The following is a 27,713-nucleotide window of genomic DNA, read 5'->3' as shown; positions in this document are numbered from 1 at the left end:
CCTCCTTGCCAACCACCTTTTTTTTTTTATCCCCCCCTCCCTTCCCCCCCTCTTATTCTCTACCGTTTTTTCCCCCACATCATCTCTGTGACTGACATGTAGGCGTGTACTGATTGGCTCATCCCTAACCTGCACGCAAATGGCGAGCACCCCCCCCCCCCCCCCAACCCTTCCTGCATGGTGTGATTCAAACCCTCAAACCCTCCTCTCTGATTGGATAGAGAGTTCCCTTTCTTTGGATTTTCCCTCCTCCACTCTGCCACTGCACGTTTTCCACGGTGCCTCTGATTCATCCTGTCCTCAGTTTTTTTTTTCTAATCTTCTCTGTCCTCTTTGCCAGTGGTTGCATGAAGAGAGGAGCAGACTGCATGTTTATATATATATATATATGTTATAAATATATATATATATATTGTGTGTGTGCGTATGTGTACATGTGGAATGAGCCGTAACCCTCCTAACACCTGTACGTGCGTGTGTGTGTGTGTGTGTGCATCGATATGTGCGTGTTATGTGTCATATCATTCAGATTTGCTGATCTAACAAACCCCGCCCCCGGGCCACAAACTAACGAACTAACACCATCATCACAACTCACCCTAACAACACAACAACATGACATCATCGCAGCTACTAACAGCATTGAGATCATGAACCCTAACCTCAGTAACCCAACACAGCTTGGCCTTGACACAAGTAGCACACCCGGGACTCCCGGGCGGTGCGACAACTAACCACTACTAACAAGTAAATAGTACTAACACCTACTGTAAAGCACGACGAAGCCTGCAGAGATTCTTTTACTAACACCGGCCTGCCTGCCTGCCTGCCTGGCCGGCTGGGCAAGTTTGCCCGGCAATGATAAGCGCCGTCAGTGAGAGGGGGGACTTACTGTTAGTGGGGAAGTGAAGAGCTCACAACCTCTATGGGCAGTTGAACATGGTCAGTAATGTACTGTAGAATATCAGGGTGATTACATGCCAGTAACTGTGACTTATGTGTGACGGGGTTGGGAACCCGTGTCAGCTAAAAGCCCCATACGGGCGATTATACGGCAGAATAGGCTGGTTCAATTATGAAGAACCAGCGTTACTGTCACTTTAGGTGGTTAAGGAAAGTTGTCAGTATATCACAAAGTAAATCTGCATTTTCAACTTTAGACATTAAACAGTTTTGAGTCTGTGACAGAGACATGAGGAAAACAAGCATAGTCTTTTGAAGCTTAGGTGTAGAGAAAAGTCACCAGTGGTGGCCCTGAGGCTTCGGGGATCAATGAATCCCAGGATCTAGTTTGGCATTCTGTAAAGTAGATGCAGACAAAAGCAGGCAGAACGCATAGAGTCTAGTTAGAGCGCACAAGTGGTAGAAGGGGGTTGTATGATAACTGTTGGCAGAGTGACTGAGTGGCAGTAAATATATATTTCTTAAGCGAGAGGCAGCACTACAGCACACCACACAGTTAGCACTGATCCACACCAAAAAATAAAGTCCCAGCAGCACAACTAGCCAGTTCCCCCCCTCCCCCCAAACCAATCGGGCCTTCTCCCCCACCACAATGCACACACATTGGTTACCAGAGTAACGGGGGCTAATTTGGCTGGTCAGCGCCTAGCTAGCGCTTAGCGCTGCCTTTGGTGTGAGTATATAGCGTGTCCTTTCCCTGTGCTTTGTTGTGTAGGTGACCATCTCTGTGGACGGCATCCTGACCACCACGGGCTACACCCAGGAGGACTACACCATGCTGGGGTCTGACGACTTCTTTTACGTGGGGGGGAGCCCCAGCACCGCCGACCTGCCCGGCTCTCCTGTCAGCAATAACTTCATGGGTTGTCTTAAAGAGGTGGGGTGTATGCATGACGCCTGTGTGTGTGTGTCTGTGTGTGTGTGTGTGTGTGTGTGTGTGACATCTTTGTACTAGTGCTGTGCAGTATAGTTGGAAAATAGCATATTAATAAGATTAGTTTTCCAGTGTATTGCAATAAGGCGTAAGTGCTTTATGGCAGGCTATTAACTACAATTTGCTCAGAACTATTTAATTTGAATAAGCTACTGATGTAATCTCCACGTGATCATTTCTTCACAATGTGATTCCACTGAAAGACAACGAAGGAAAATATTTAATTATCGCAAGTTCCTGCAGTCGTGCTGCACAGATTCCTCTGCATACGCTCAGGTTTTTAAGAAGCGCCGATCCTCTTTTCTGACTTCCTCCCTTCCTTTCTGACACATCATGCAAACATGTTACACACGTTTCTTAAAAAAAAAAACAGAAATGCTTCCATTTGGCACACACACACACACACACACACACACACACACACACACACACACCCCCCAGCATCAGAGAGAATCAGTGATGAGTGTCGTTGAGGGAGTAGATACAGCGTTAAGCACTAACATGCTAATTAGCTACGCCACAGAGACGCTCCATCCATCCGCTGTGCTTGAAATGGGCCACAATGATGCACAATAGAAACTCACATGACATAACACACACACACACACACACACAACAACAACAACACAATCTTAGCAGACACAGATGTGTGCGTGCGCAGCTGGAATGCACATTCACACCCACCCGAAAAAAAGGCACAGAGACAAAAATATTGAAGCACAAATAAACACACAGATGCATGCACACCACCTGACACGACAACACTCTGAAAGGCATCACACCTATAATACACACACACACACACACACACCCTGCTTGACTCTCCCTTTCATTCACACAGACTCACACAGAGGCATAAACAAACAACCAAACAAGCCGACAGATGATGTGCCAAACAGAGAGCTATCTGTATCGCTGGTGAATGCGCTCTGTGTTGCTTCATTAAGACTGATGGCATTTAAACGAGGCTGCCGTTGTCATAGTGTACCCTCCACTGGCACATTTACATATTTAATACGATGATATGATAATCCGCGTGAGCAAATTAAGATGTATGCAGTGAATCACGCGCATGAGCGATCACGGCCGTAACGATTTTGTGCACACACATGCTCACATCCATGTTGCACACTTATAATGAAGAAATCCCAGACAGACACTCGCACAAAAAAAAAAGCACAAGACACACAAAGAGCGTTCGAAGCCGAGAGGTGAAAAGCCAACACAGAGAAGGAATTTTGTGATGTTGCCGAGTTGCTCACAGGTCACAGAAAGAGGTCCGGATTAATAAAGCAGAGCCTGTGTGCGCCCGTCTCTCTCTCGACATCAAAATGCTCAGCACAAGCACGCTCTTCAACGCTCCACGCTGCTCAGTCAGAGAGCGTACTGTGTCCGGGAAAGGAAACAGAAAAGGGAAGAAGGGAGAAAATAGAGATCCTGCAAATTGGCAGGGACAAATAGGAGTTAAGACGAGGCGGCTGAGTGGCTCGCTGCTCTTTAGGTTGTCACTTTCATATAAAAATACCACACTGCTCGCATAAAAAAAAAGATTAATAGATGTTTGGTCATATTGAAAGTGTCTCTTCATCTTTTTCAGCTTCTTTTTTTGACTTCTGTAAAAGGTTAATCTACGCGTGTCTTATTCTTTTTGCTTACTAAAGGTTAAATAGTCCAATTCTATGCCACAACTTTTAAATACAGTATATAGTACATTTAATGACAAAACGTGAAATAAAAAGACTTCTCTGTTGTTCATCCAAAGGTGAATTATTGTGTCATTCCCATCCCCTCAAGGTGGTGTACAAGAACAACGATGTACGGTTGGAGCTCTCTAGACTCGCTAAACAGGGAGACCCAAAGATGAAGGTATGCATTCATTATCTTGTACAACATTATTCTCTTTTTACACAGAACACAGCCATCGTTTTGTATCGCAGCCTCCCGCCAGGCCCTTGGAGAATCATACAGTAGGAATTTTAAGTAAATGGGATTATGTTTTTGAGAGGAAACACCAGGAAACGACAGGCTTTATTTCCCTCCCAGGCTACAAAGGATCCCGCTTGATGTTCACTTCATCAGTTTAACAAGCCACTTGTGATTGCTCAAACATTTAACCCGTTTTTCTTCTTCACGCCGCAGGTAAGTGGGGTGGTGTCCTTTAAGTGCGAGAGTGTGGCCACTCTGGACCCCGTGACCTTTGACACCCCCGAGTCCTTCGTGGCGTTGAGCAAGTGGTCGGCGAAGAAGGCGGGATCGATCTCGTTCGACTTCAGGACCACAGAACCAAACGGGTTGATGCTTTTCAGTCACGGCAAACCCCGACCGCAGCAACGCAAGGACCCACGTACACCTCCGACACTCAAGGTGACAATGTTATTTTTTTAAAAGAACACAACAAAACTTACCAAGTTTATCATCTTAGTTTGAGGTGTTAGTATAATTAGCACGAACACGTCAGATTAACAAATTAAAATTTAGATCTCGGTAGTTATAGCTGAAAAGTCATGAGGATCCTTTATTGTAGGAAGCATGAATATCTGCACACAATATTGGCTTTTGAAAGCAAACTGTGATTTTCACTCAAAACCTCATCCTCCGCTGTAAGCCACTGAATCTTAATTGTCACTGAACTTTAAATTGGGGGTTGAATCTCCAGAATCACCGCTCTAAACGCTCTATAATATCCCCATTCCTCACACATCCAATCTAGTTGTATAACTTGACTAGTCTCCACTAGAATTGAGTGCGATCGCACAAAGAACATGATTATAACACTTGAGCCTAATCACCTTATTGTAGCTTGCAGCTATAATGTTGCATTGCTTTTTTTTTTTTTTCCAGAAAGACTAACACTGTGTCTGTTTGACTCACAGGTGGATTTTTTTGCCATTGAGATGCTGGACGGGCACCTGTACTTGCTGCTGGACATGGGCTCCGGAACCACCAAGACCAAGGCCATTGACAGGAAGGTCAACGACGGAGAATGGTATCATGTGGACTTCCAGAGGGATGGACGCTCAGGTACGCTCGAATCGGATGCTCACCCTGACCTAGAAGGTGATGAGGAGGTGGAGGTTAATTTTAGCCAAGACAGACACCAACATACTCAACATTTTTTACTGAAAGCACCAACTTAGCGAAGCCGTTTGGCTGCTGTCGCCCATCTGCTGTCTGTATTTAATTGTACAGATCAGTTTTCACACAATCAATAGACAGTATCACTGCCAATTTTATTGTAATGTGTTGGTATTATTACCATAATACTGAGACTCTGATTAAAGCAATTGGTAACCTCTTTCTCAAGGCTTCTAGTGCTGTTGGAGGTTTATTAAAGTAATGGTCTCATTTTCCATAAAACGTCCTATTAAAAATGCTTACTGTGGATGGATGGATGCATAAAACATACTTACACAATGTTTTTTCTTCTTCTCTCTTCTCATGCATTTTAATCCTGGTCCTTTTGAACACATGAGCCAAAATACTGAAACCTTATATACAAAATACCAGGATTTTAAATGTTTCATGCCGGTATTATTTATAGTAACCTGCAGGAGAGGCTGACAATCTTCTCAGTGGGACTCAGTGTTTTGTTGACTGTAACCGTTCTTATGTCTAAAAAAGACATGATTCATTATTTATTGGTGACAAAATGTTGGACGTAGCACTTTTAACCTAGCATGGATTTAAAGAATCTAACCGATGACTATGTAGTTCCCTTTAATTTCTTCTAATTTAAGAGTAACCAGACGTTGGTGATGAAGATGATGATGGTAATGATGGTTGTGGTGACGTTGGAGGTCTTAATGGTTACTGGAATTGTTTTGATGTCTCGCGGCAAATCCAGGAACCATCTCGGTGAACAGTGTGAGAACAGCGTACACGGCTCCGGGCGACAGCGAGATCCTGGACCTGGATGAGACTTTGTACCTCGGAGGTCTACCTGAAGATCGCGCTGGACTCATTTTCCCTACAGAGGTACACTTGTAGGGAAGGTCGATTAATTATCGATTAATTAATTAAGTTCCAGCTTCTGTAATGAATAGATTTGCTGCCCTTTTCTTGTCTTACATTATGGTAAATTGAGTATTTGGGGGTTTTGAACACAATTTTTCAATTTCTCTGTTTTTATAGACCACATGATGAATTGATTAATTAAGGAAATAATCACTAGTTTAATTAGTTATTAAAATAATGTTTAATTGCATCTTGTCACACTGTTATATTTAGAATTTTTTTTTTCCTGTGTAACCATCACAATGGATGAGATTAGATGATCTAGATCAGGGTTTCTCGGGGGCCGGGGTTAGAGCTAGAGACCCCTCACTGGGGGAGAACATTTGAAAGCTTGAATTTTTTACTTTATAGTTAAAAAGAGATGTTTAACTTTTTAGCTATGAAGGAACTTGATAGCAAGTCATCTAAAAAAAAATATATCTTTGGCTCAAAGTTAAAGAAAATAGCTGGCAGCTCTAGCTTTTAACTCTGCTTTGAAGAAGCCACTTAAAGCATGATTTAATTTGTCTCAATTCGATCATCGAGCGCTGGAATATCTGGTCAAATTCACGTGAAAGGACTCAACCCCGATGGCCTCTTCCTCAGGTGTGGACGGCTCTTCTGAACTACGGTTACGTGGGCTGCATCCGAGACCTGTTTGTGGACGGGCAGAGCAAAGACATCCGGCGGCTGGCCGAAGCCCAGAGGGCGGTGGGCGTGAAGCCCTCGTGCTCGAAAGAGCCACCCAAACAGTGCCTGTCCAACCCCTGCCAGCACAACGGCGTCTGCAGGGAAGGCTGGAACCGCTACGTCTGCGACTGCTCCGGGACGGGATACCTGGGACGCTCCTGTGAGAGAGGTGAGAACGCCACGGAGGGACGTCGCAGAGGGAGGAGGGGACCAGAATAACACTTTGGCAGCCCGTGAAGCAATTTGGCATAAATGCTAAAGTCACATTTTCACAATAGAGATGAGTAAGCTGCTAATTACCGTCACCAAACAGCAACATTTTGTATAAAAAAAAAAAGAAATTCATAATATGTCATGGTGCAAAACACAGTCATAATGACAGCTTTGTCATTTACTTTTTGGCTGGAGAACACTCAGCAATGCCAAAGAAATGAGCGGCAGGAGACAGATGGTATGGTGTGAAGTTTTCAAGTCAGAAATCACTCCATCAATCACTGAAAAAGATCTTATGATCATCAGTTATATTGGGGCGATAAAAGCTTTATTCATTATACCTTTAAGTTATGTTTTTTTTTTCTTTTCATGGGTCAATCCTAACAGATTACATCACTTAGGACTGACTTTGATGTGCTCTAAAAAGGTACCCTCATAAAGATTTATGGCAGATAAAAAATGTGGTTAAACCATTTGAAATATAAAATAAAAAAAGCTTGCAGATTGAGTTTAGGTGAGTTCGTCCTTTGTGATGAAGAAGAGGAAGGTGAGAATGAAGGTGAATATATCGGTAAAATAAGGGCAAGGAGGAAACGAGCCATCTGTTATTTCAAAACACGTGTTTTCCTGCGTGGAAAGGGAGAGTAGTAAGATGGAGGCCGGGACGGGAGAAGATCAAAAGGGGGGTGGAAGAGGAGAAGAGGTGGGAGACAGGACTATCGGACTGCTATGGATGGAGGGGCTTTGAATCGATGGGAGAGGAAATGTGCAGAAAGCGGAGAGCAGGAGCTCTGACAGAGGAGGGTGGGATCACCGGGCCAGAACCGTCATGTGACAGCAGGTGAGGCGATGAGGAGGAATGGGAGTCGAAAGCCTGACAGAGAGAGAGAGTTATGAAGGGGGGGGGGGGGGGGGGGGGAGGTATGAATTCAGGCCGTGAGAGAGAAATGGAAAGCAGGAAAGATTGGCAGAAGGACTGATACAGAAGTGAGATGGAGTCAGACAAGGAGAAGAAAAGAAATGTTGTTTGTGCCACAACTGCTGACGCGTCTCAAGTGATGATTGTACTATCGGCGAACAGGAGATATAGACACGCGCGCACACACACTTTTTGTGAAGTGTGTTGATATGAAAATGTTTTATTTCGGAGGACAGACATCCGCAGTGTATGTTTATCATAGCAGTGGCAGCCTCTCTCGCCTTCTCCGAGCCCCGTCTCTCCCTTCCCTCTGTGTTTTTTTTTCTTCATCCCTTTCCGTGTGCATTGAGGGGTCACTAACTGGTAGTTCAGTGGATTAAAGGAAGCACAGATGGAGAAGCAGATGGAGAGAGTGATTGGCCGTGTTTACGCCTTCTACCTGCGGTTTCTCCCTCCCTTTTTTTTCTCCCTGCCTCGTTCGCTCACTCTCCTTTGTTTCCCCTGTCTCTTCTTTAATGAACAAAGATGGTCGCCACACTCGGGCTCCGTGATGAATTTTTATTTTGTAAAGAGCAATCACACACATATTTCTAACGACACATTTATTAACACATTTTCACCTTTTTTTTTTTTCTCCTCACAGAAAAAAACAGCTGAATTGTTTTTTGTTGTGTCTTACGGTTAAGTCTCAATATAAAAGAGTAAATAGTTCTATATTTTTTATTATTATTTACTATTTGACAAAAAAATAATGTAAAAGCGATGAGGTATTACATTGCTCCAGGTGTTAAATGATGCAACGGTACGCGACGCGGCTGGCGTGCATTGCACTTTGTCCATTTTGTTGTTGTTTTTTGCATAAATGGGCTTCCATACTTCCTTCTCGCCAACCCTCCCTGCTCTGTTTGCCTGGTAGTGAGTCAGGTGCTGTGGTGAGGAAAATTTCCTCAGCTGTCTCCCTTATCGGAAATGTGTGTGTGTGTGTGTGTGTGTGTGTGTGCGTGCTCGGCAGGTCTATGTGTGGCTGTTAGTTATGTTATCTGTGATATAAGAGGCCAACCACCTCCTTTTTTCCTCAAGTTAATGAGGGTTCATTTGCATTTTAGCCAAGAGCCCTCCCCCCCTCCCCCCTCCGTCTTGCTCTGTCCCTATTTTCTCTCCCCCTGCTCTCACTTTACTAAACCCTCCTCTGTTCACACTTAAATTCACTCACTTATTCTGACATGCACGCACACACACATACGCACACTATCTCTCTCTTTCCCTCCTTCTCAGCTCATCAGTATTCATGAGGCCTCCCTCTCTTCCTGTTCTCTTGTGTTTTTTTGTTTTTTTTTTCGCCTCGGCTCTAACCGTCTCCCACGGAAACGGAGAGAGAGAGAGAAAGGTAGAGAAAAGTGAAGGAGGAATGGAATAGAGAGATATAAAAAAGGAGAAAGAGAGATAAAGACAGAGACACGGAGAGAGTGTGTTTAGCTGTGTATGTAATTGGCCAATAAAAAAACAGGGTTCTCGGAGGTAAACAGTTTAGTGGTTGGGGATTGGCCCCAGCAGGTAGCAGGGAGAGAAGATTATGAATATGTAAATGAGTATGCAAAAGACATTAAAGCGGGATCACCTGAGCTTGTTACATTATGACTCCAGGGTCTGGGATGTCAGCGACGGTGGCTAACACACTCACCGCCATGCATTCTGATTTAACCGTAGCACAGGGCCAGCAAACCAACTGCGGCTATTTTTATATGGGGTTTTTTTTTTGTGAGGGAGTGATGGTTTAAGGGTGGAAAGTGATGTTGCAGAAAGGAATGGAGTTTCGACATGACGTGGCGGCGGCGGCGGCGGGGGCACGCCGCAACATACTTCATCATGTTTAAATCTGATTCATCCAACGTCAGATTGCCTTTGTCTCTTCCCACCTCATGCGTTTTCTCCTTGTCAATCTCTTCATTCTCTTTATTTATGTGGCCACCCACCTCAATCTCCCCCGCTGTCATCTCCGTCTTCCTCCGCCTGCCTTTCCCGTCTTCCTCCCTCATCCGTTTCCCTGTCTGCTCTGCACCGTGTGCGTCTCTCCGCAGATGCGACCATCCTGTCGTATGACGGCAGCAAGTTTATGAAGGTGCAGTTGCCTGTGGCGATGCACACCGAGGCGGAGGACGTCTCGCTACGGTTTCGCTCCCAGCGGGCCTATGGCGTTCTCATGGCAACCACATCCCGTAACTCCGCAGACACACTTCGTCTGGAGCTGGATGGAGGCCGTGTCCGACTCACTGTCAACCTAGGTACACACACACACACACAAACACGCAGCATCTCCAACATTGATTTGATTACCAGCCAGGGGAATGCAGCTGACAGTGGCCTCTTGGCTATTCCCTGCATAGGAATGTCATTAAATGTTGATAAATAATATATTGTCCCTGGAAAGTAAGTCGTCTTCCTGATAATTATTCCAGATGATTGCACTGTGTATACTCAGTGTCTTCAAGGGTTTCACAGGTTTTTGCCATATACAACATATACACATAAACATACACAATTGAAGGTTAGTGGCATATGTTTTTGCGTTGAACAGAGGGTCAAGCCCCAAGCTGCATTCTCTGCTCACTCCCAGTGGACCTGTGCATCCCTAACACCTTCAACGATCAACACAAAGACTCACAAACTCGACAAACACACACACCAATAGTGTCACTCCACACGTAATTGCAAACCCGCTAAACACATTTTTCAGGCTCACCCGTTCACAGATCGCACACTTTTTCCCAATGAACTCAAGTACATCCTCATGCTAACGCACACATAGAACTAACAGAGGGGTGCATGTGTTGGTCTCTGGTTGTCTGCAGCCGCGTCTTTTCTGTGGTTGACGCCACACGACACACCAAGGCATCATGGGTTTAAAAAAAAAGCAACAAAAAGAACTATAATAACTAGTAATGGGGCTAAATCTTCCGACCATTTGCGGAGATTTATGCTCTGGATGGGCGACAAAAATTATGGGATGTGTTCGATGTCATCAGACAAACTGACACACATGACCCATCTCAGTCTCCTGGTGTTTTTTTGATTGGTGACTGAAACTGTCGCTCAGGCCAGAGCAGCCAATGAGCACACTGCTCATGCTGGGACACACACCGCTCTCCTTAACATGTAACTGTTCAATGTAGAGATCCAACCAATCTGGATCCCGAATTGGCCAAAATTGTACAACAAACTGTTGTAAGAAAATGCACGGTCCATCTTGAGGTCCAATGACGAAGGAGGGTGTGTTTTCTCAGCAGTGTGTGTGTGTACGTGTTTGTATATATGCGTGCAGGGTGTGTCGATGTGTGCGTCCCCAGGGCGTGGAGATTATGTGTATGTGTGCAGCATTAACCCTCTGCTCTGCTCTCCCTCCAGACTGTATCAGGATAAACTGTACAGCCAGTAAGTGATCCTCCATCTCACCTAACCCCTCCCCTCTTCCTCCTCAGTATAAGTGTGTGTGTGTGTGTGTGTGTGTGTGGGCGCGTGTGTCTTGTCTCATCCATCTGATCGTAATCCCTTATTCATCATATCTTTGTGCCGTGTGTCTGTGTGGTTATTTGTGTGTATGAGTGAGAGCGTTGGACAGGGGAGGTGCACATATGCGTATTAGTGTCTGCATGTTCAGCTACACCACAGGAGTGGTGCGATTTTTTTGCTGAGGGCCAGGGTTTTCCAGGTCGGCCATTTTAGCAAAGAAGGATAGACGGAAGAGAAGACGGTGGGGGTTGAAGGGAAGCAGGGGGGGGAGGCTAGCGGGGAGAGAAGAAGAGGTAAAACAAAATCTGAGTATGAGGTGTTCAGGTAAAATGAGGTGTCTTCGTGAGTGTAGAGGCTGGCTGGATGCTGCAGGGTAATTACTTCTCCGTCATGCCCGAGACAAAAGACATGTTATCCCTCCGTACTTCTCCGTCGCACCTTCATCCCGACGTCTAGTTGCTTCCTTTGTTTGCTTGTTGTTCCTCTCTAAACTGTACGTGAGGGATTTTTGGGTAGTGTTTCATTGAGTGTGTTTAGTGTGAGAGTGCCTTTGCATTCTGTTTTCTCTCCATCGCCAATCTGTGTGTGTGTGTGTGTTTTCTGGGTATTGTCCTGTGTCAGAGTGTGTGTGTGTGTGTGTGTGTGTGTGTGTGTGTGTGTGTGTGTGTGTGTGTGTGTGTGTGTGTGTGTGTGTGTGTTTCTGTGCATGCTGCGCTTGAGTTGGAGCTGAATCCCTGATGAAGTTTAATTCCCTCACGTGGAGTTTCTCTCTGTCACGACCACAGAGAAAGCGAGCGAGAGAGAGAGAGAGACGAACCCTCTGTGACGGCAAAGAGGTGGTGAAATGGACGACTGCAGTTGCCATAGAAACCCTATTAGCCACACATCACTGTTGCTATCCCGCATGTCTGTCGGCCAATTTTAGACCAGTTGTCTCATTGAACATTTAAGTAGGCAGCCACTTTTCTGGCACACTGTGTGCATACAATAAATTATACATCTGATATTCGAGGGGGGGGGAGGAGAAAAAAATATTTAACAGCCAGGCGCCACTGAAATAGTCCACTCAGCAGTCAAATAAAAGCCTCGGCATGGGAGAGATTTGTGGCTTATCCGGCAGAAAAGCCATTTGTTATTTTTGAGCTAATGAAATATGAAACGCTTTTTGTCATTTTGTTTTCATTATCCTGCTGTTATAATCAACACTAGCTCGTGTCATCATTTGATTTAAATGGTATTTCCATTGTAACAAACAGTCCTTTTTGTCTTTCTGTTTGATTTGAGGCGTCCCGTTGTCTTCCGGTTTAGCAGACTGTCTGTCCGCTGACCGCTAGTACTTTAAACCGAGCTCACCGCGCCGCTGAACGCACTGTTAGCACTGTTAGCCCCAAAATAGGTGACTCCTGTCTGTGTGTTTCTTCCCACGTTGACACAGATCACTGCCTCACTCTCACCACCGTCTGCTCATTCTTTTAAGTATTTGGTTACCACACAAAAAAAAAAAATCCTCCGCATCACTCATAAAGTCACATTTACATGCACATTATTCACTCCTTCACTCGGCGTTAGGCAGTGATCCATGGTAACAGGATGAGATGCTCATGCCCAGAGCACAGCTGAGTCTCCTCAGGGGAACCCTGTGTCCTCGCTGAATGCACAACACACGCTCTTTTGGCTTTGCAAACACACATACACATGCAATCCACGCCGCCATATCCATTTTGATTGACTTTTCGTGCGACGTCTGCATGTCAGCGGTGCCTCCCTCTCTTTTCTCGACCTCTCTACCTGCGTGTGTGTGTGTGTGTGTGTGTGTGTGTCCGCCTGCCTGCGTGCCTCCATGAGTGATGTAGGCATGCTTGACATTTTCTGCAGCAGAATCCGTTCGGGTCAGTTTACTTCTCACCTCCCCCATCATTACCTCCTATAGGTCACTGTAAGCAGACTCACTCAAACCAACAGGGCTTGGAGGAGGAAGGGGGTGTGTGTGTGTGTGTGTGTGTGTGTGTGTGTGTGTGTGTGTGTGTGTGTGTGTGTGTGTGTGTTAGGGGAAGGTGGGTGTTGTGTTAAAGGTTGGTGGGGTGCTTGTAGCGAGGTAGGAAGCAAGGGGACGCTGAGTTTTTGGGAATAGTCGGTCTGTCAAATGTGTGCAGTCGACTATGTGAAGATATGAGCTGGTGGATGGGCAGAGAGAGAGACATCATAAGTGGACAGCTCAGCTTCTTTCATTCTGCTGTACATCAGCACCTTGGAGAGCTCTCTGATGCTTCCACCGTGTGTCTAGTGCCACCATGAGGCCCGTCGCAGTACTGCACTCTTGTGGGAAAACGAAGCTCCTGCATGCAGATGGAGGCTAATATACTGTATGTTGTGTGTGCGGGGGTGGCTCGGGAAATCAAGGGGGTGCGAATGTGCTGTCGGAGCATGTGTGGGTAGTAGGTGGTCATCATGATTGTGTGATCTGTCCACAGATGGATTGTCTCAGCGTGGGCCTGTTGTGACTCACAGTTTCCATCTTAGGAACCCATGGCATCCATTTATGTTAATCTCTCTGTCTGTTTGTGTCACATCATCCGTCTCGCTGGCCTATCTGCAAAGTGACCTGTTTATTAGTGTGAGTGTGTTGAGACGGAGGTTTTGTCTCCCCAGGATATGTATGGTTCCTCCCTCCCTCCCCCTTCCCTCTGCTATTTCCCTCCATTCCCTCACTTTCTGTCCTTAAAAATTTAATTCAACCTGCTTGGCTTCTTCTTCTTCTTCTTCTTCTTCTCTGTCTCTGGATTTCTATCTCTTCTGTCTCTCTCTATCTGTTCTCTGTGTGCATTATGTTAATGGTGCTCTGGGCTATGTGTAGGTAAAGGCCCAGAGACCATCTTTGCGGGGTCGGGCCTCAATGATAATGAGTGGCACACGGTGAGGGTAGTCCGGCGTGGCAAGGGCCTCAAACTCGCAGTGGACGACCTGCAGCCTGTCGAAGGTAACCAAAGTAGCATTACCTTTACTCCTTCTAGCGTTTCACCATTAAACTCTGCCTAGAGTGTGTGTGTGTGTAGACACCTGCTTGTATGAAAATGTTTTATATGATAAAACTGCTTCTTTATTGTTTTTAAATGTAATGCTTTAAGACCAATTAAGGGTTTTATTTCTTTTTTAGAGAACATCTGTACCTGTGTAAGTGAAAATAATCATTCTGAGTCTAGTATTTACTAGTATTAGTGATAGTAATGTCTGTTATATCTAGTTCTAGCAGTCTGTCACTGTTAGTTCAAGTGTTGAAATAAGCAGTTTTAGTCTTGAAACCGAACTCTCCGTAGCCCTCACCTCTGAAGTTTACCCCCGCCACCAGGTCAGATGGCGGGCGACCACACCCAGCTGGAGTTCCACAATGTGGAGACGGGCATCGTGACGGAGAAGCGCTACATGCCTGCCGTGCCCTCCAATTTCATCGGCCACCTCCAGGGCCTGACGCTGAACGGCATGCCCTACATCGACCTGTGCAAGAACGGCGACATCGACTACTGCGAGCTCAACGCCGTCATCGGCTATAAGAGCATCGTGGCCGACCCCGTCACCTTCCGCTCGCGCTCCAGCTTCGTCACGCTGCCCACGCTGCAGGCCTACTACTCCATGCATCTCTTCATGCAGTTCAAGACGACGTCCCCCGACGGCCTGGTTCTCTTCAACAGGGGAGACGGCAACGACTTCATCGTGGTGGAGCTGGTTAAAGGGTGAGAATACACGCCGTGCGGCATTTACATCACATGTCTTCAAAGGGATTTTAATCAATATGCAGTTTAAATATGTGTTTATGGTAATGTCTGTTTTGCAGAAATGCATGTGCATGTTCAATTCGGCCTGGGGTTAACACATAACTTTATCCTTGATTAATAAAAAAAGAAAATTCTTGAGGCTGAAATATCACATATGAAAAATGCACAGCCCTTTTAATACTCCTGTAATTACGTTTCCTGAAGTACATGACCCTGTGTTGTTCTTAATTATGAATATGATACATTTTCCTCTTTTTTAAAAACCCTTCCTCTCTCCTTTCCTTGTCCTCTTTCTAGCTACCTTCACTACATCTCGGACCTGGGCAACGGAGCACACCTGATCAAGGGAAACTCTAACAGTCCCCTGAATGACAATCACTGGCACAATGTGCACATATCCAGAGACACTAACAATCTCCACACGGTCAAGATCGACACCAAAGTCACCACGCAGACCACCATGGGCGCCAAGAACCTGGACCTAAAGGGTATGCACAGAAATACAAGCAGTGATACCTCAATAACAGTAGTTTACACGTACGTATACATGCGCTGATTACTGCTGACACGATGGATGTTAAAGTTGGACGTTTTGGGAAATAGCCTTAATGAGAGTTAGGTGAGAAGGTTGATAGTACGCTCATGTCTGTATGATAAACATGAAGCTACCAGCACCTGTAAAGCTCACTAATTAACAGGTTATATAACATTTTTTCCACCAAACTTTATTTTTTTATTACAATTTACATAATCGATATATTTTAAATATTCACTGCTTCCAAAATGAGAGCATTTGCAGGCCGTTGGTTGGACAAATCAATACATTTAAAGACCCTTTTCACTATTTTCATAACTTTTATAAACAAAAGAATTAAAAAACAATGGCTACATCAACATACATGCAGCCTTGGTACTAAAACAGCCTGCCGTTGTGACTGCTTCATGAAGCTGCCACTCATTGTGTCGCTCCTCGTCAGGTGACCTCTACATCGGGGGCGTCTCCAAAGAAATGTACCGAGAACTGCCTAAGCTGGTCCACTCACGTGAGGGCTTCCAGGGTTGCCTAGCAACGCTTGATCTAAACGGCCGCCTCCCTGACCTTTTGGCTGATGCCCTGGCAACCATGGGACAAGTTGAGCGCGGCTGTGAAGGTGAGGTGCAAACACGCACGTCAGACACGACCACCAGATCTGTCCCGGTCCCACGTCCCCCCTACTGCTTTTTCTTTCGGTTTCCATTGAACTCATGCTCTCTGTTATAGGATAACCCACTAACCCAGCTTTCTGGTCTATCAGATGTGAATTTGACTCTTTCTCTTCTCATCTCCTCCTCGCTCTCTCTGCACATTGTGTTTTCTCTCTCAGCGCCACTCTCTCAGCAGTTCACAGGCATCTGTGCGCATTGACTAACCATCTAACTTAATTTGCTTGTTTGCTTTTTTGTTTGGCCGACAAAAGTTACATTGATGAAAGCTGACTTGCAAGGTATATCGCTTTGTGTGAGCATGTGAGACACGTGTGTGAGGATGGGGGTGTGTGTGTGTGTGTGTGAGCGCGCGCGTGTGTGTGTGTGTGTGTGTGCGTGTGTGTGTGTGCGTGTGTTGAAATTACCCAGTGGTGTCCAGTGTTGTGTGGATCCCAGTGATCCAGAGTCAAAGGTCAGAGGTGACCTGCCCTCTCCTAGCCACCATAGTGACTTCATCACTGTAGTGACATCACCACCGCTTGACTTGAGTTGACCACAGCTCCACCGCCCCGGGTTGCCTAGCAGCATGCTCTCTAACCCCCCCTCCTTACTGACTCCCGACCTAAACTTCAATACTCCGTTTGTGAATCATTTCACAGCCTTTCCTCCACTCCTCGTGTTGGAAGTGCAGCGAAGGAGAACTTGAAAGTGTAGAGCTTTGACATTCTCCTCCTGTGTGGTTTTGGCACGAGGCAGGCGGTGAATGGTGACAGACTTCTGGGGGGAAAAAAAGAGTATTGAGATGAAGGCCTTTAAACATAACTCTGCCCTCTTATGTTTAACCCATCCTCCCGTTCTTGCCCCATTCATCTAGCCTCACCACTTGCATGCTCTACACATTTTCACCTCGTATCACAGATTCAAGTTTAGTTTCCGTTTATATCCATAAATCCAGCATCTCCTCTCAGTGTAACCTACCCACAATATCTCAGCCTCACGTTGATTTTTCTACTAATACTACTAATCATGACATCATTCAGCAGCACAACAATCATTACGAAATGCAAAAGCGTTTCAAGAAAATGCGGCCTTTAAGAAAAGAACCATACAGTACTGGCATACTGTTGTGGAAAAACACTGGGTTCCAGACAAAAATCAAAAAATGTGTGTGCCTATCTTCTCCTGACTGTTGCTCCCCCCCCACCCCCGCCCCCACCCCCACAACCTCTCTGACTGCAGGTCCCAGCACTACATGTCAGGAAGACTCTTGCTCAAATCAGGGAGTCTGTTTGCAGCAGTGGGAAGGCTTCACCTGTGACTGCAGCATGACGTCGTACGCCGGGCCACTATGCAATGACGGTGAGTCTCTGCCTTTCAGTATCTCAGTGTAGAATGAGCTTATTCTGATGTTGAAATCTAAAAACAAACCTGGTGTGTAGATCATAGAGCATCACATTTAAAAGTGCACTCTCTGTCAAGCCTTAAACCTCACGTTAAATGTCTCTCAACCTTAGAAAACACACGGCAGTCTAAAACTGATTCACTTGGATCGTTTTGGTTTCAAACATGAAATCAAAGCGGTTTTTTTTTGTGTGCATTTTATCAGAGCCACCAGGTGAGGGCACTGTAAACTGTTGATTCTGAAGTGGCACAAAACACACCACGCCAATGTCTAGACTGGTTATTCTAATTCCCTTTAATAATGTCCTCTTTACATTTTCAGCAAATTATCCTCGGCAGCCTTACAAGTATGATATTTGACGATTATTTAGTCATCCTGCAGAGTCTAACAAATGCATGCTATTGTTTGTATGAGTCATTGCAGTCAGCCTCCTGCAGAAACACTGAGGAGTAATTTAGGACTTATCTTTCAGCATGTAGGAAAAACAACCGTGATATTTTACAGTTTTTAATACTGTTTCCCAGTATGCCCCTCGTGTGTTAAGCATTTAATAGAAAAATAGGCCTGTGAGTGCATTGTGCAGCAGGGAACCTCTGCCGATAGATAACACTGTCGATGGTGTATAGACATGCTTGCAATTAAGTGCTTTATCTGTGCGAGCCAGCTGGGACGACTTATATCTTTGGCCGTGATGGAGGCGTGGTGATTTACACGTGGCCCCCTAATGAACGTCCCAGCACCAGGGCGGACCGGCTCGCCCTCGGGTTCAGCACCCAACAGAAACACGCAATCCTGCTCCGGGTGGACAGCGCGTCGGGCCTGGGAGACTATCTTCAGCTGCAGATAGTAAGTCCTAGACCATTTTATTATTTATACTTCATTTGAATGATTTTACATATTGCTCTTCCTTGAGGAATTTGTTTCTTGAGTGCATATACTGACTCATTGACTTTGGACAAGAAAGACCAAATTGCTGCAGCAAAACCAGAGATATCAACTTTTTTTTATACCACACATTCATTTTTCATTCATTCTTTTCAAAAACATGGTGCCTATATTACCACAATGCAACACAAACAGCAATTCAGGGGCTGTGTCCACCTAAGCGTTTGTTGCTGAGACCTATTTTTTTAATTATTTGCTATTTGCAAAGTATTTACGCCATGCTGAGCATCTATTCTGCACTGCGTTTATTTTTTTAACTGGTCGCCAAAAGGTTCAACTTTGGGTTGAACGCTGGCTGGAGGGGCGGGGCAAATAGCCTACCACAAATACACGATCAAATGTGTTTAATTATGAGTATGCTTTGCTCCTGTGGACTCTATGTTGTGGTAATTCCCCCATGCAGGATAATAATAAAGTTGATCTGAATCTGAACAAAAGGAACAATAGACTGGCACCTCTCTCATTAGCTACTTCATCCAGAGCAAGTACTCTAATGTGTGCCTTATAAGGCTAAAGTAAGCCTTTAACCTTTAACCTCAAGCACAGATGAGCAGCAGGTAAGCTGGTATGCTGACGTCTTTCTTACTCCCCCAGATTATTTTACCTTTCTTGTAGTAGCTTGTAGCCTTCAGCCTCATCATTGTTGACTGAACATCACTCGAGGCAATTTATCAGATTTCATGCACCCACGGGAGACACAAATAGCTTTATACAACTTGTTTCACATGTGAAGCAGTGGTCCCAAACTGCTGTGAAACGACTTTTATGTGCTGCGAAACACGATCTGCAGAACAAAGGAAGAAATGATATCCTTGCCCCTTTTTTTTAAAACGATTCGTCATGAAGCGTTTTTAATGTCTCTCCTTTTCCGCAGGACAACGGCAACATTAGAGTAGTGTTTAACGTCGGCACCGACGACATCAACATCGAGGAGAGCACCAAGTTTGTCAACGATGGAAAGTACCACATAATTCGGTTCACCCGCAGCGGAGGCAATGCAACCCTCCAACTGGACGACCTCCCGGTCATAGAGCGCTATCCCTCAGGTAGGCCCTGCACCGCCCACATAACCCCTCCGACCCACCACAGCACTGCCTGTCCTGGGACAGAGCTAACTCCACCTTTAGTCCAAATCAACGCAGCTCCTGATCGGTGAACCGCATCAACGTTCCTATCAATGTTTATATTTAAACACTGAGGTTGAGACATATAATTGCAGCTATGTTTTATGTTATTGTGTTTGAAATGAAACATGTGTGATCTGATATGAAACATGACTTTTTAAACCATAAAAAGAGGTAGTTATTATTACAATAGCTTGTACATTAGCCAGCTATGTCATGTTAGGCCTGTTAAATAGTGTTAAAGGTAATTCATGTAAATATTCAATTCAGGTGTCAGTTGTTTTTCTCACCATAAAAGAAAATAATAACAGTTGGTGCATTTTTGGACAAACAATAATTTAAAAAACATGTCATATTTTGAGTTAAATGTTTAACTAGAGAGAAAAAAAAATAAGAAAAAGAAAAAAGTGTATTTTGTTGAACATTTTGTTTTGATAGTTGCTGGTTTTTACGTTTAAAGTGGTAATCTTAGGTGGTAGTCTTTAACACAACGAGGCTTTAGATAGCTGGTAGTTAAAATGCTAAATGTAAGTTGTTGTGAGGTGTGTGTGAGGGTTCTTCCTGTATGTAACTCTAAACTCAGTCAGTTATATAGACAGTATGTGGCAGCTGTAACATTATTTCTCTGTGCTCTTGCAGATGTTAACCCCTGAAATGTCTCTTTAAATTAAACCCAATGAACAGAGAGTAAGAGTCCGCTCACTGGAAACATAGTGAATTCAGCTCCTCTTCTCTTAGCGCATCAAGCTTTAACGCAGTGACATGCTAACAATGAGCAGACCATTACTTTCTTTTCATTGCTGTTCTTTTTGTATCCAGCTCCTGTACCACGTTTTGGATGTGCGTAATTACTACTGTGTTTTCATCTCTAAATTAAAGGCAACATTGATAACGAGCGCCTGGCCATCGCCAGACAGCGAATCCCCTATCGGCTCGGTCGAGTAGTTGACGATTGGCTACTCGACAAAGGTAAAAACCCTGATTAAAATTCCTTAAAACTTTGAGCTTAAAATACAATATGAAGACAGTTGAATATACTATATTGTGCACCATCAACTAACATCTAAAAATAAATCCATAACTAAGTATTTAAAAGTTGGGCAGCTGTAGTGTGTAATACTGTGTAAACTGTAGTGCCTGTGAACGTATCTTGTTAGTGTGTATCTGATAATATCAGGTTAAAGGGACGATGGAGAGATTTAAATGTGAATAAATCAGAAAATAGAAGACAAGTACTGATAAAAGATGCTTTATTAAGGTAAATAATTGTGTTTATTATCAAATTGTAAACAATAAAGCATTCATTAAATGTTTTTTTTTCATCAAATTAAAGTACATGCAATGGAATAATTATGTAAATTTGAAATGACTAATAGAGCAATGCTTTTTTTTTTTAACAAAAAAAAAAAAAATGTCAAAGTTTTCCTCCTAAACTTCAGCAGAGCTCCTTAAATTAGCCTCTAGTCCCTTTAACAGTGAGCAGTGCTAGAGCTTATAACCTGTGCATGCTTCATAGGGCTGTTACAACAGTTCCCTAGATCTCTGTCTCTCTGTCTGCCTGTCTGTTGCTCCTTCAAATACAATATCGTGCCGCACAGCCATCACCATAGCAACCATCTGTCAGCCCTGTCTTCTCAGGACCCTCTGACTCCTCTCATCTGCTGCCTCATCCTCCTCCTTCTGTTCTCTCCCTCTTCATCCTCCTCCTCGACTTCTCAGTCTCTTCACCCCCCCCCCTCTTCCTCCTCCTCCTCTTCCTCCTCCTCCCGTCTTATTCTCTCTGTTTCCTGTTCCCACTCTTATCTCCGCACAGCTCCTCTCCACAGTTTCTCCACGGCTTCGATTTGCTCTGCCATGCTTAATCTATCCCATACTCTCACCATGGCTTGGGGGTGGTGGATTGTGTAACACTCAAACACTCTTGTGTGTGTATGTATGCACGTGTGTGACCACCGGTATGTCTGTGTGTGTGACTGTATTCGCGTGTGTCCGTCCACCTTCCTTCCCGGTGTGCCTCTGTGCGCGTGACGTGTGCTTGATGTGCGTTTCCTTTTGCCGTGTGCGTGTGCGCCTGTGTCCGTGTAGGTCGCCAGCTGACCATCTTCAACAGCCAGACGACGGTGTGCGTTGGCGGGAGTCAGGCAAACACGGGAATGTTCCAGGGCCAGCTGTCTGGACTCTATTACAACGGCCTCCGCATCCTCAACATGGCCGCCGAGGGGCACTCGCACATCAGAGTGGACGGCAGCGCGCGGCTGGTCGGCGACATGCCGTCCGCCTCCATCACCCCGCAGTCAAGCGCCGCGGCGGGAGGCAACCGCTCTGACTCCGCCCCCTCCATAAGCGACATCACAACCACCACGGCCACCAACAGGAAACAGGGTGCCACGCAGCAGGTCAGATAATCCTCGCCGCACAAAGATGCACTTTGTCTGTAATTTATGATATCTTGCTCGTGTTTGTCCTATCAAACCACTTTCATCATCCTCTGGTGTGACAATCGGTAATTAAAAAGTGTTAATTTGCTTTGATAAGTTTCTTTTCAAACTCAGTAAGAGGATTAGCAAACACACCGCCCACTGATTAAGGACTAGAGGATAGCAGGAGGAGTGGGAACTCCACTCAATTATATCACTCATTCCATACACAAAAAGAGTTTTATATATAAGACATTAAAACACAAATAATGTAAAGCAATCACTGATTTACAAATCCAAGAAATAAAACAGCAGATATCGGCAACGCCTGTGTGTGACGAGTGAAAAAAACAAAAGTTCCCCGTTCGCGGTTCCTTTTCTCGGTAAGTGCAGCCCGTTTCTGATCAATCAGTATCTCATTCGCCCGCTAACATCATCTTCACTGGAATTGACATGCAGAATAAACGGGAACCAAAAAGCTTTCATCAATAAAAAAAAAAGGCTCTCATACCCATTTAATTTTACCTGCTGCGGCACATGAGTGGATTAGATGGCCAGATTCTCAACTAAGTGGTCCCTGCCCGCTAAATTACAGGGGGAGGAATGATTGTGTTAATGGAGGCCGTAATAGCTTTTCCATAATGTGCGTCTAGTAAACCGAGGCAAATGGGACTCTGCGATAGAAACGCGTGACTGTTGTTCGAGGCGTATTTATAGTGGATGCAGCTGCAGCGCGGATGCTAATGTCAGAGGATACATTATCAGCAGGTACGCCGCAGACTCTATTGTTCAGATCACCAGTGAGATGTTGTCAGGGGTCTTTGTGGGCGTCTGTGTGTACTGCAGCTCTTCTTCGCTGTTATAAAACTCTGCCTGCCTGCCGCACTGATTTTTTTTTCTCTCTCTCTCAATGATACAAGTTGCCATGGAGATAGTGAGCCCCACTACCCGCTGCCTGCTTTCTCTATCTCATCCAGACTCCCATAGAGAATAGTTCCTCTGTGTATAAACCGCCAGCTGTTTCAGATATAAATAATAGAACGCAGAGAACTGTGAGCTAAGCCTCAGGCATCAATAATGGATATGAGAGCTGGATGGATAGCGCCGCAGAGTGACAGCATTGTCACAGAGGCTTGTCTTCACACTTCACCTCTCCGTCTCTCCCTCTTTTTTTTTTTTTTTAGCATTTGTATGTTTTTTTAAACAAGCTGTTCCTGCTCTTGTGATATGCTGATGTCAGTGCTGAATCTGGGATGCAGAGTCGTACACTGGAGTCAATATCACTGTATGGGAAGTAGGTCAGACCCAGTATAGGCTCAGTATGATGCAGTGTGTGTGCGTTGGCTCATCTGGGTAAACTAAAAAAAAAAAAATCACTCCTGCTGGCCCCCAAAGTCTCTTCTGTGTGTGTTGGTCTTGTTTAAGAAGAATCCACAGCTTCTCCATTGAGGCTGCCTAGTGTTGCCTGGCAACCAACCTGGCCTTAACCAGCTCACACATACAATGTGATCACAGAATGCACACACACACACGCACACACACACACACACACACACACACACACACACACACAACACTTAAGGTGGATTGAGAACAATAGGCTTGAATTGCAGCACATTGCATCAGAGGAGGGGCAGTAAGATGTCTTCCAAAGGGGCTTCGGGTCCAAGAGATTTATCGATTTCACACACACACACACACACACACACACACACACACACACACATGCGCGCCCCATGTAAGGTTGCCTCAGTCGCCCCGTGGGTTCACTCTTACCTTCACATTGTGCGGCAAGATGTAAGTGTTATGTGCCGACTCCTGAAGTCCACCCTTTGTTTTTTGGGGGGTTTTTTTGGATGATGAAAGTGGAGGGGATTAATAATGCATGGCAGTTGAGCACCAGTGAGGAGACGAGAGGGTGAACTAGTGTGTGTGTGTGTGTGTGTGTGTGTGTGTGTGTGTGTGTGTGTGTGTGTGTGTGTGTGTGTGTGTGTGTGTGTGTGTGTGTGTGTGTGTGTGTGTGTGTGTGTGAGAGAGTGTTGATGCTAGAGGCTGCTCTGAGTCACAGAGCTTTAGTTTTGGTGTTTGATGTTCGGTGGCCGTCCGTGGACGCGTTCATGTGTGTTCCTGTGTTTGATGGGAATACTGATCGAAGGGAACCTGAGGCCCGGAGCGATGCCCGATTGGCCGTCGGGAGTCTGCTGACCCAGACGCACTACAAGCCCTGTGAACATCTATCCGTCATTAGCTCCCGTCCTCCTTTCCTTTTCCCCCTTCGCTATCTTCTTCACTCCCTCTGCATCACATCTTTTTCTCCCTCTTCTGCTCACTATCCATCTACTGGAGACACTTTCTCCCCGCTGCCTCGCTCACTTCCCTCCATCCCTTTCTTCTCACTCTCCTTTGCTCTCTCTCCCTCCATAGCTTTCCATATTTACCCGTCACTCCCCACACCCCCACCCTTCTCTCCTCCCTCCCTCCCTCCCTCCCTTTCTCTCTGTGGTTGAGCTCCAGTGATAGGCTGTTAATGCAGGCGGTGTATGAGTCTATCTCTCCATCTGCAGTAGTGGAGCTAGCTTCTCTCCTCTCTCGCCAGCATCTCTTCATCAGCCTGCCAACTTCAGCCTGATTTGGTTTATGCCTGTGTGCCTGTGTAGATGCGACTATATAGGAATAGAGAGCAATGGAGCCTGCTTGGCTGTTATAGAGCTTGTGCATGTACATGTGTGTTTGAGTTTCCAGTTGCGAAAGTACCTGACAGGCTGTTGAATCTTCTGCGAGAGTGTGTGAGGCTACTATGTGTGAACTAGGCAGTCAGGGAGGCATGGACGGTCGTTGGCACTGTTCGGCTGCTCAGGTAGAGATTTTGCTCTTTCAGCATGCAGATATCCTTGTCCTTTTCCCCTCCTGTGTCTCTTTTTTCTCCTCCTGTCGTTGTGCATCTGTGTCCATCATCACGTCAGCATGCTCTACTGATAGATAGACTGTGAAAAAAAAAAAATTAGTGACAGAAGGACGGTGAGATGGAGGGGCGGGGGTCTCATTGACATCTTCTCTACACTTCTTTGGTTTGTTGATGTGATTTAAGTTGTGTTTGGCACGTTTTCTAGTTCTCCTCGTTTTCACTGTCTCCCATGTGATAGGTGGGATCAATAGTCCCGATCGACACCTTGCCGGTTAAGTGGGGTGGTCAGCTGACAGGGGGGGGGATGTCACAGATCAGAGGAGGGGCCTCGTTAAATGCACTGCTTTAGCTGAAATCTAGACGGGTTCTCGCAGAGAGCACATCGGTGTCGTATGGATCAATAATCAAGCATGGTGGCTCAGCGTTGATCAGTGACAGACACGGGTGGTGTGTTTCCTGCTGGCTGATTGGCTCCTGTGCTATTTGGATCCTGGCAAAGGCATAGAGGTTTATTGACTGGCTGCATTCCAGAGGCTAAGCTCACCCTAGCAGCGTTTGACAGCTCAGTGAGCAGAACTGATTGGAAAGGCAGCGGAGGAAAGAGACGGGAGTCGAGCGTCAATACCTTAATACATGTTTCAAAGTCAACCACAGTGGTCAGGATCAAGACCACACCATACAAAGCCAGTGTGGGCTTTTTCACATTAATAAACTTAGTGTTTGCTCTTCTAACCTTATGTAATATATGCTCTCAGAAAGAGACAACAAACTGGAGAAATCAAGGGCAGAGAAAAAAAAAGCTTAATGGGCTTCAGCTAAGACTTACTCCTTTGATCTGGTTCTGATTCTGTTCTGGTCTGGTTGTAATCTGCACCGAGAGCTCTCCTCTTTCACAGCAACGCCGCTCCTTGCTCTTCTCTGCCTTTTTTATTCCGTGGGTTAATAACGTCTACTGCAATGCATCACAATCCAATTTTAATTTAGTGCTGGCACCGAGCGCCCAGTGTGGTTAAAACACACACGCACATTCACATCGCTCATGCCTGAGCGTCAGGCGGGCGATGTTTAACAGTATTTCATGAATATGCAGGGAGCATTAGCACGGTGTTAAGTAAAGACCGCAGCACTTTGAAGTCCTCCTCCTCCTCCTCCTGTCCCATCGTCTTTTTCTCTCCATTTCTTCCCAATTCCCCTAAAATTCCTTTTTATCCATCTTTCACTTTCCTCCCTCCTCTATCCGCATACTCTGGCAAATCAATGCACAGGTCCCCACTGAGAGAGCACACTCCTTCTTCTTTATTCCCTATCATTTTTAACAGCCTGAACTTAGAGTTGCCATGGCAACAAGAGGAGCAAGGATGGAGAGGAAAAAGGGTGCATTTTTTCCATAGAGAGAGGGAGCGAGGCACGGCGGATGAGTGGTTGTCAAGCTACTACTTGGTTAATGTAGGTGAGAGGGTGAATGTAAGTGGTCCTTATGGAGAGGCGTTGAATAAAGGAGATTTAAATGAGGTGTCGAGCTGGAATATTCAATGAAAACTCTTCTTTGGCTTCACATCAGGCGTTCTCCAACGCGTATGGACACTAGCCAATATGAAATGGAGAGAGTAGAACAGAGGGAAGCGGGAAGGTGTAGGAGATGGAAAGGCCAGAGGAGGAAAAAGATGGGAGGAGGTGATAACTGACTGTCCCCATTTAGCTTAATAGAATTCTGTGTTTCTCCCCTCCCTCCTCCTTTCTTCTTCTCTCCTTGGATCTCCAGTTTTTGGCCGCCTGCCATTGCTGGGGACCGCAGCGAGCAGGGGGGGGGGGGGGGGAGTGTTTTTTTTGGTAAACTGGAAAATGGTGGTGGGTGGGCGATGGATCTCACACATGTAGAAAATACACAGAAGTGTGTGGAATACACAGGCTATATGTGTGTCTTTATGTGTGTGTTAATGTTTTCTGGTTCTTCTTCCTCCGTAGTCGACAGACGACCTCCTGGTGGCGTCGGCCGAGTGTCCCAGCGATGATGAAGACATTGACCCCTGTGACCCCAGTTCAGGTAACAAATACACACATCACACCGCCTCTTATGTGACTCTCCGTCGTTCAGGGGTTTTTTTTACTGCCGCTCGGTTGCCCGCTTCAATGAATTTTTCAGTTCCACTTAGGTTTTTGCCTCCGGGCATTACCTAACACTCACCATCCACTCATCTCCATCTTTCCTTCCTCCCCTCACCTTCTGTAATCCCTTGTTATTTAAGCCTGTCCTTTTTATAGCCGTGTCTTCCCTTTACTTCCTCCCTCAGTCCACACTACAGCCCCCATTGCCTGTGCATGTCATAAAGCATCAAATGTATGCATTATGCATGTATAATGTGCTGGGCCCTCCTCTCAACGCGGTGTAATGTGAAATGTTGATACATTATGTAATAATGTGCAAACAGCTGTGGCTCTAAGCTGCAGCCCTCCCTTGCCAGCATGTAACATTATGCAAAATGCACGTGAAATATCTCCTCCTGATGATGCATTGTATCGTCACTCCACCCATCATCACATGCTTCCCCCTCTCCCCCCCACAGCCCGCCCTCCCCTGCCGGAGGTGAAGGTCCTACCAGGTCCGTCCGAGGTGGTCCGGGAGAGCAGCAGCACTACAGGTATGGTGGTAGGCATCGTCGCGGCCGCAGCCCTCTGCATCCTCATCCTCCTCTACGCCATGTACAAGTACCGCAACCGCGACGAGGGCTCCTACCACGTGGACGAG

General features: G+C 45.6%; 1 protein-coding gene across 1 annotated transcript in view; it reads left to right on the top strand.

The window, feature by feature from the left end:
- nrxn1a (neurexin 1a) overlaps positions 1 to 27,713 on the top strand; it is a gene marked incomplete at its 3' end in the record, with an annotated part of 47,113 nt that extends 19,400 nt beyond the window's left edge. The window contains exons 6-24 of the mRNA XM_084002172.1: positions 1,679 to 1,840; positions 3,692 to 3,763; positions 4,037 to 4,261; positions 4,771 to 4,918; positions 5,742 to 5,872; positions 6,497 to 6,749; positions 9,791 to 9,994; positions 11,115 to 11,141; positions 14,074 to 14,196; positions 14,566 to 14,947; positions 15,287 to 15,477; positions 15,967 to 16,140; positions 17,414 to 17,533; positions 18,241 to 18,422; positions 19,396 to 19,567; positions 20,525 to 20,614; positions 21,731 to 22,041; positions 26,933 to 27,011; positions 27,532 to 27,713. Coding sequence (XP_083858298.1) covers positions 1,679 to 1,840; positions 3,692 to 3,763; positions 4,037 to 4,261; positions 4,771 to 4,918; positions 5,742 to 5,872; positions 6,497 to 6,749; positions 9,791 to 9,994; positions 11,115 to 11,141; positions 14,074 to 14,196; positions 14,566 to 14,947; positions 15,287 to 15,477; positions 15,967 to 16,140; positions 17,414 to 17,533; positions 18,241 to 18,422; positions 19,396 to 19,567; positions 20,525 to 20,614; positions 21,731 to 22,041; positions 26,933 to 27,011; positions 27,532 to 27,713 — 3,228 coding nt within the window. The remainder of the gene's footprint in view (positions 1 to 1,678; positions 1,841 to 3,691; positions 3,764 to 4,036; positions 4,262 to 4,770; positions 4,919 to 5,741; positions 5,873 to 6,496; positions 6,750 to 9,790; positions 9,995 to 11,114; positions 11,142 to 14,073; positions 14,197 to 14,565; positions 14,948 to 15,286; positions 15,478 to 15,966; positions 16,141 to 17,413; positions 17,534 to 18,240; positions 18,423 to 19,395; positions 19,568 to 20,524; positions 20,615 to 21,730; positions 22,042 to 26,932; positions 27,012 to 27,531) is intronic.

Source organism: Eutrigla gurnardus, assembly GCF_963514095.1.
Source record: "Eutrigla gurnardus genome assembly, chromosome: 22".
NCBI classification, from domain to species: domain Eukaryota; kingdom Metazoa; phylum Chordata; class Actinopteri; order Perciformes; family Triglidae; genus Eutrigla; species Eutrigla gurnardus.
This window is presented reverse-complemented; position numbering and strand designations above follow the sequence as displayed.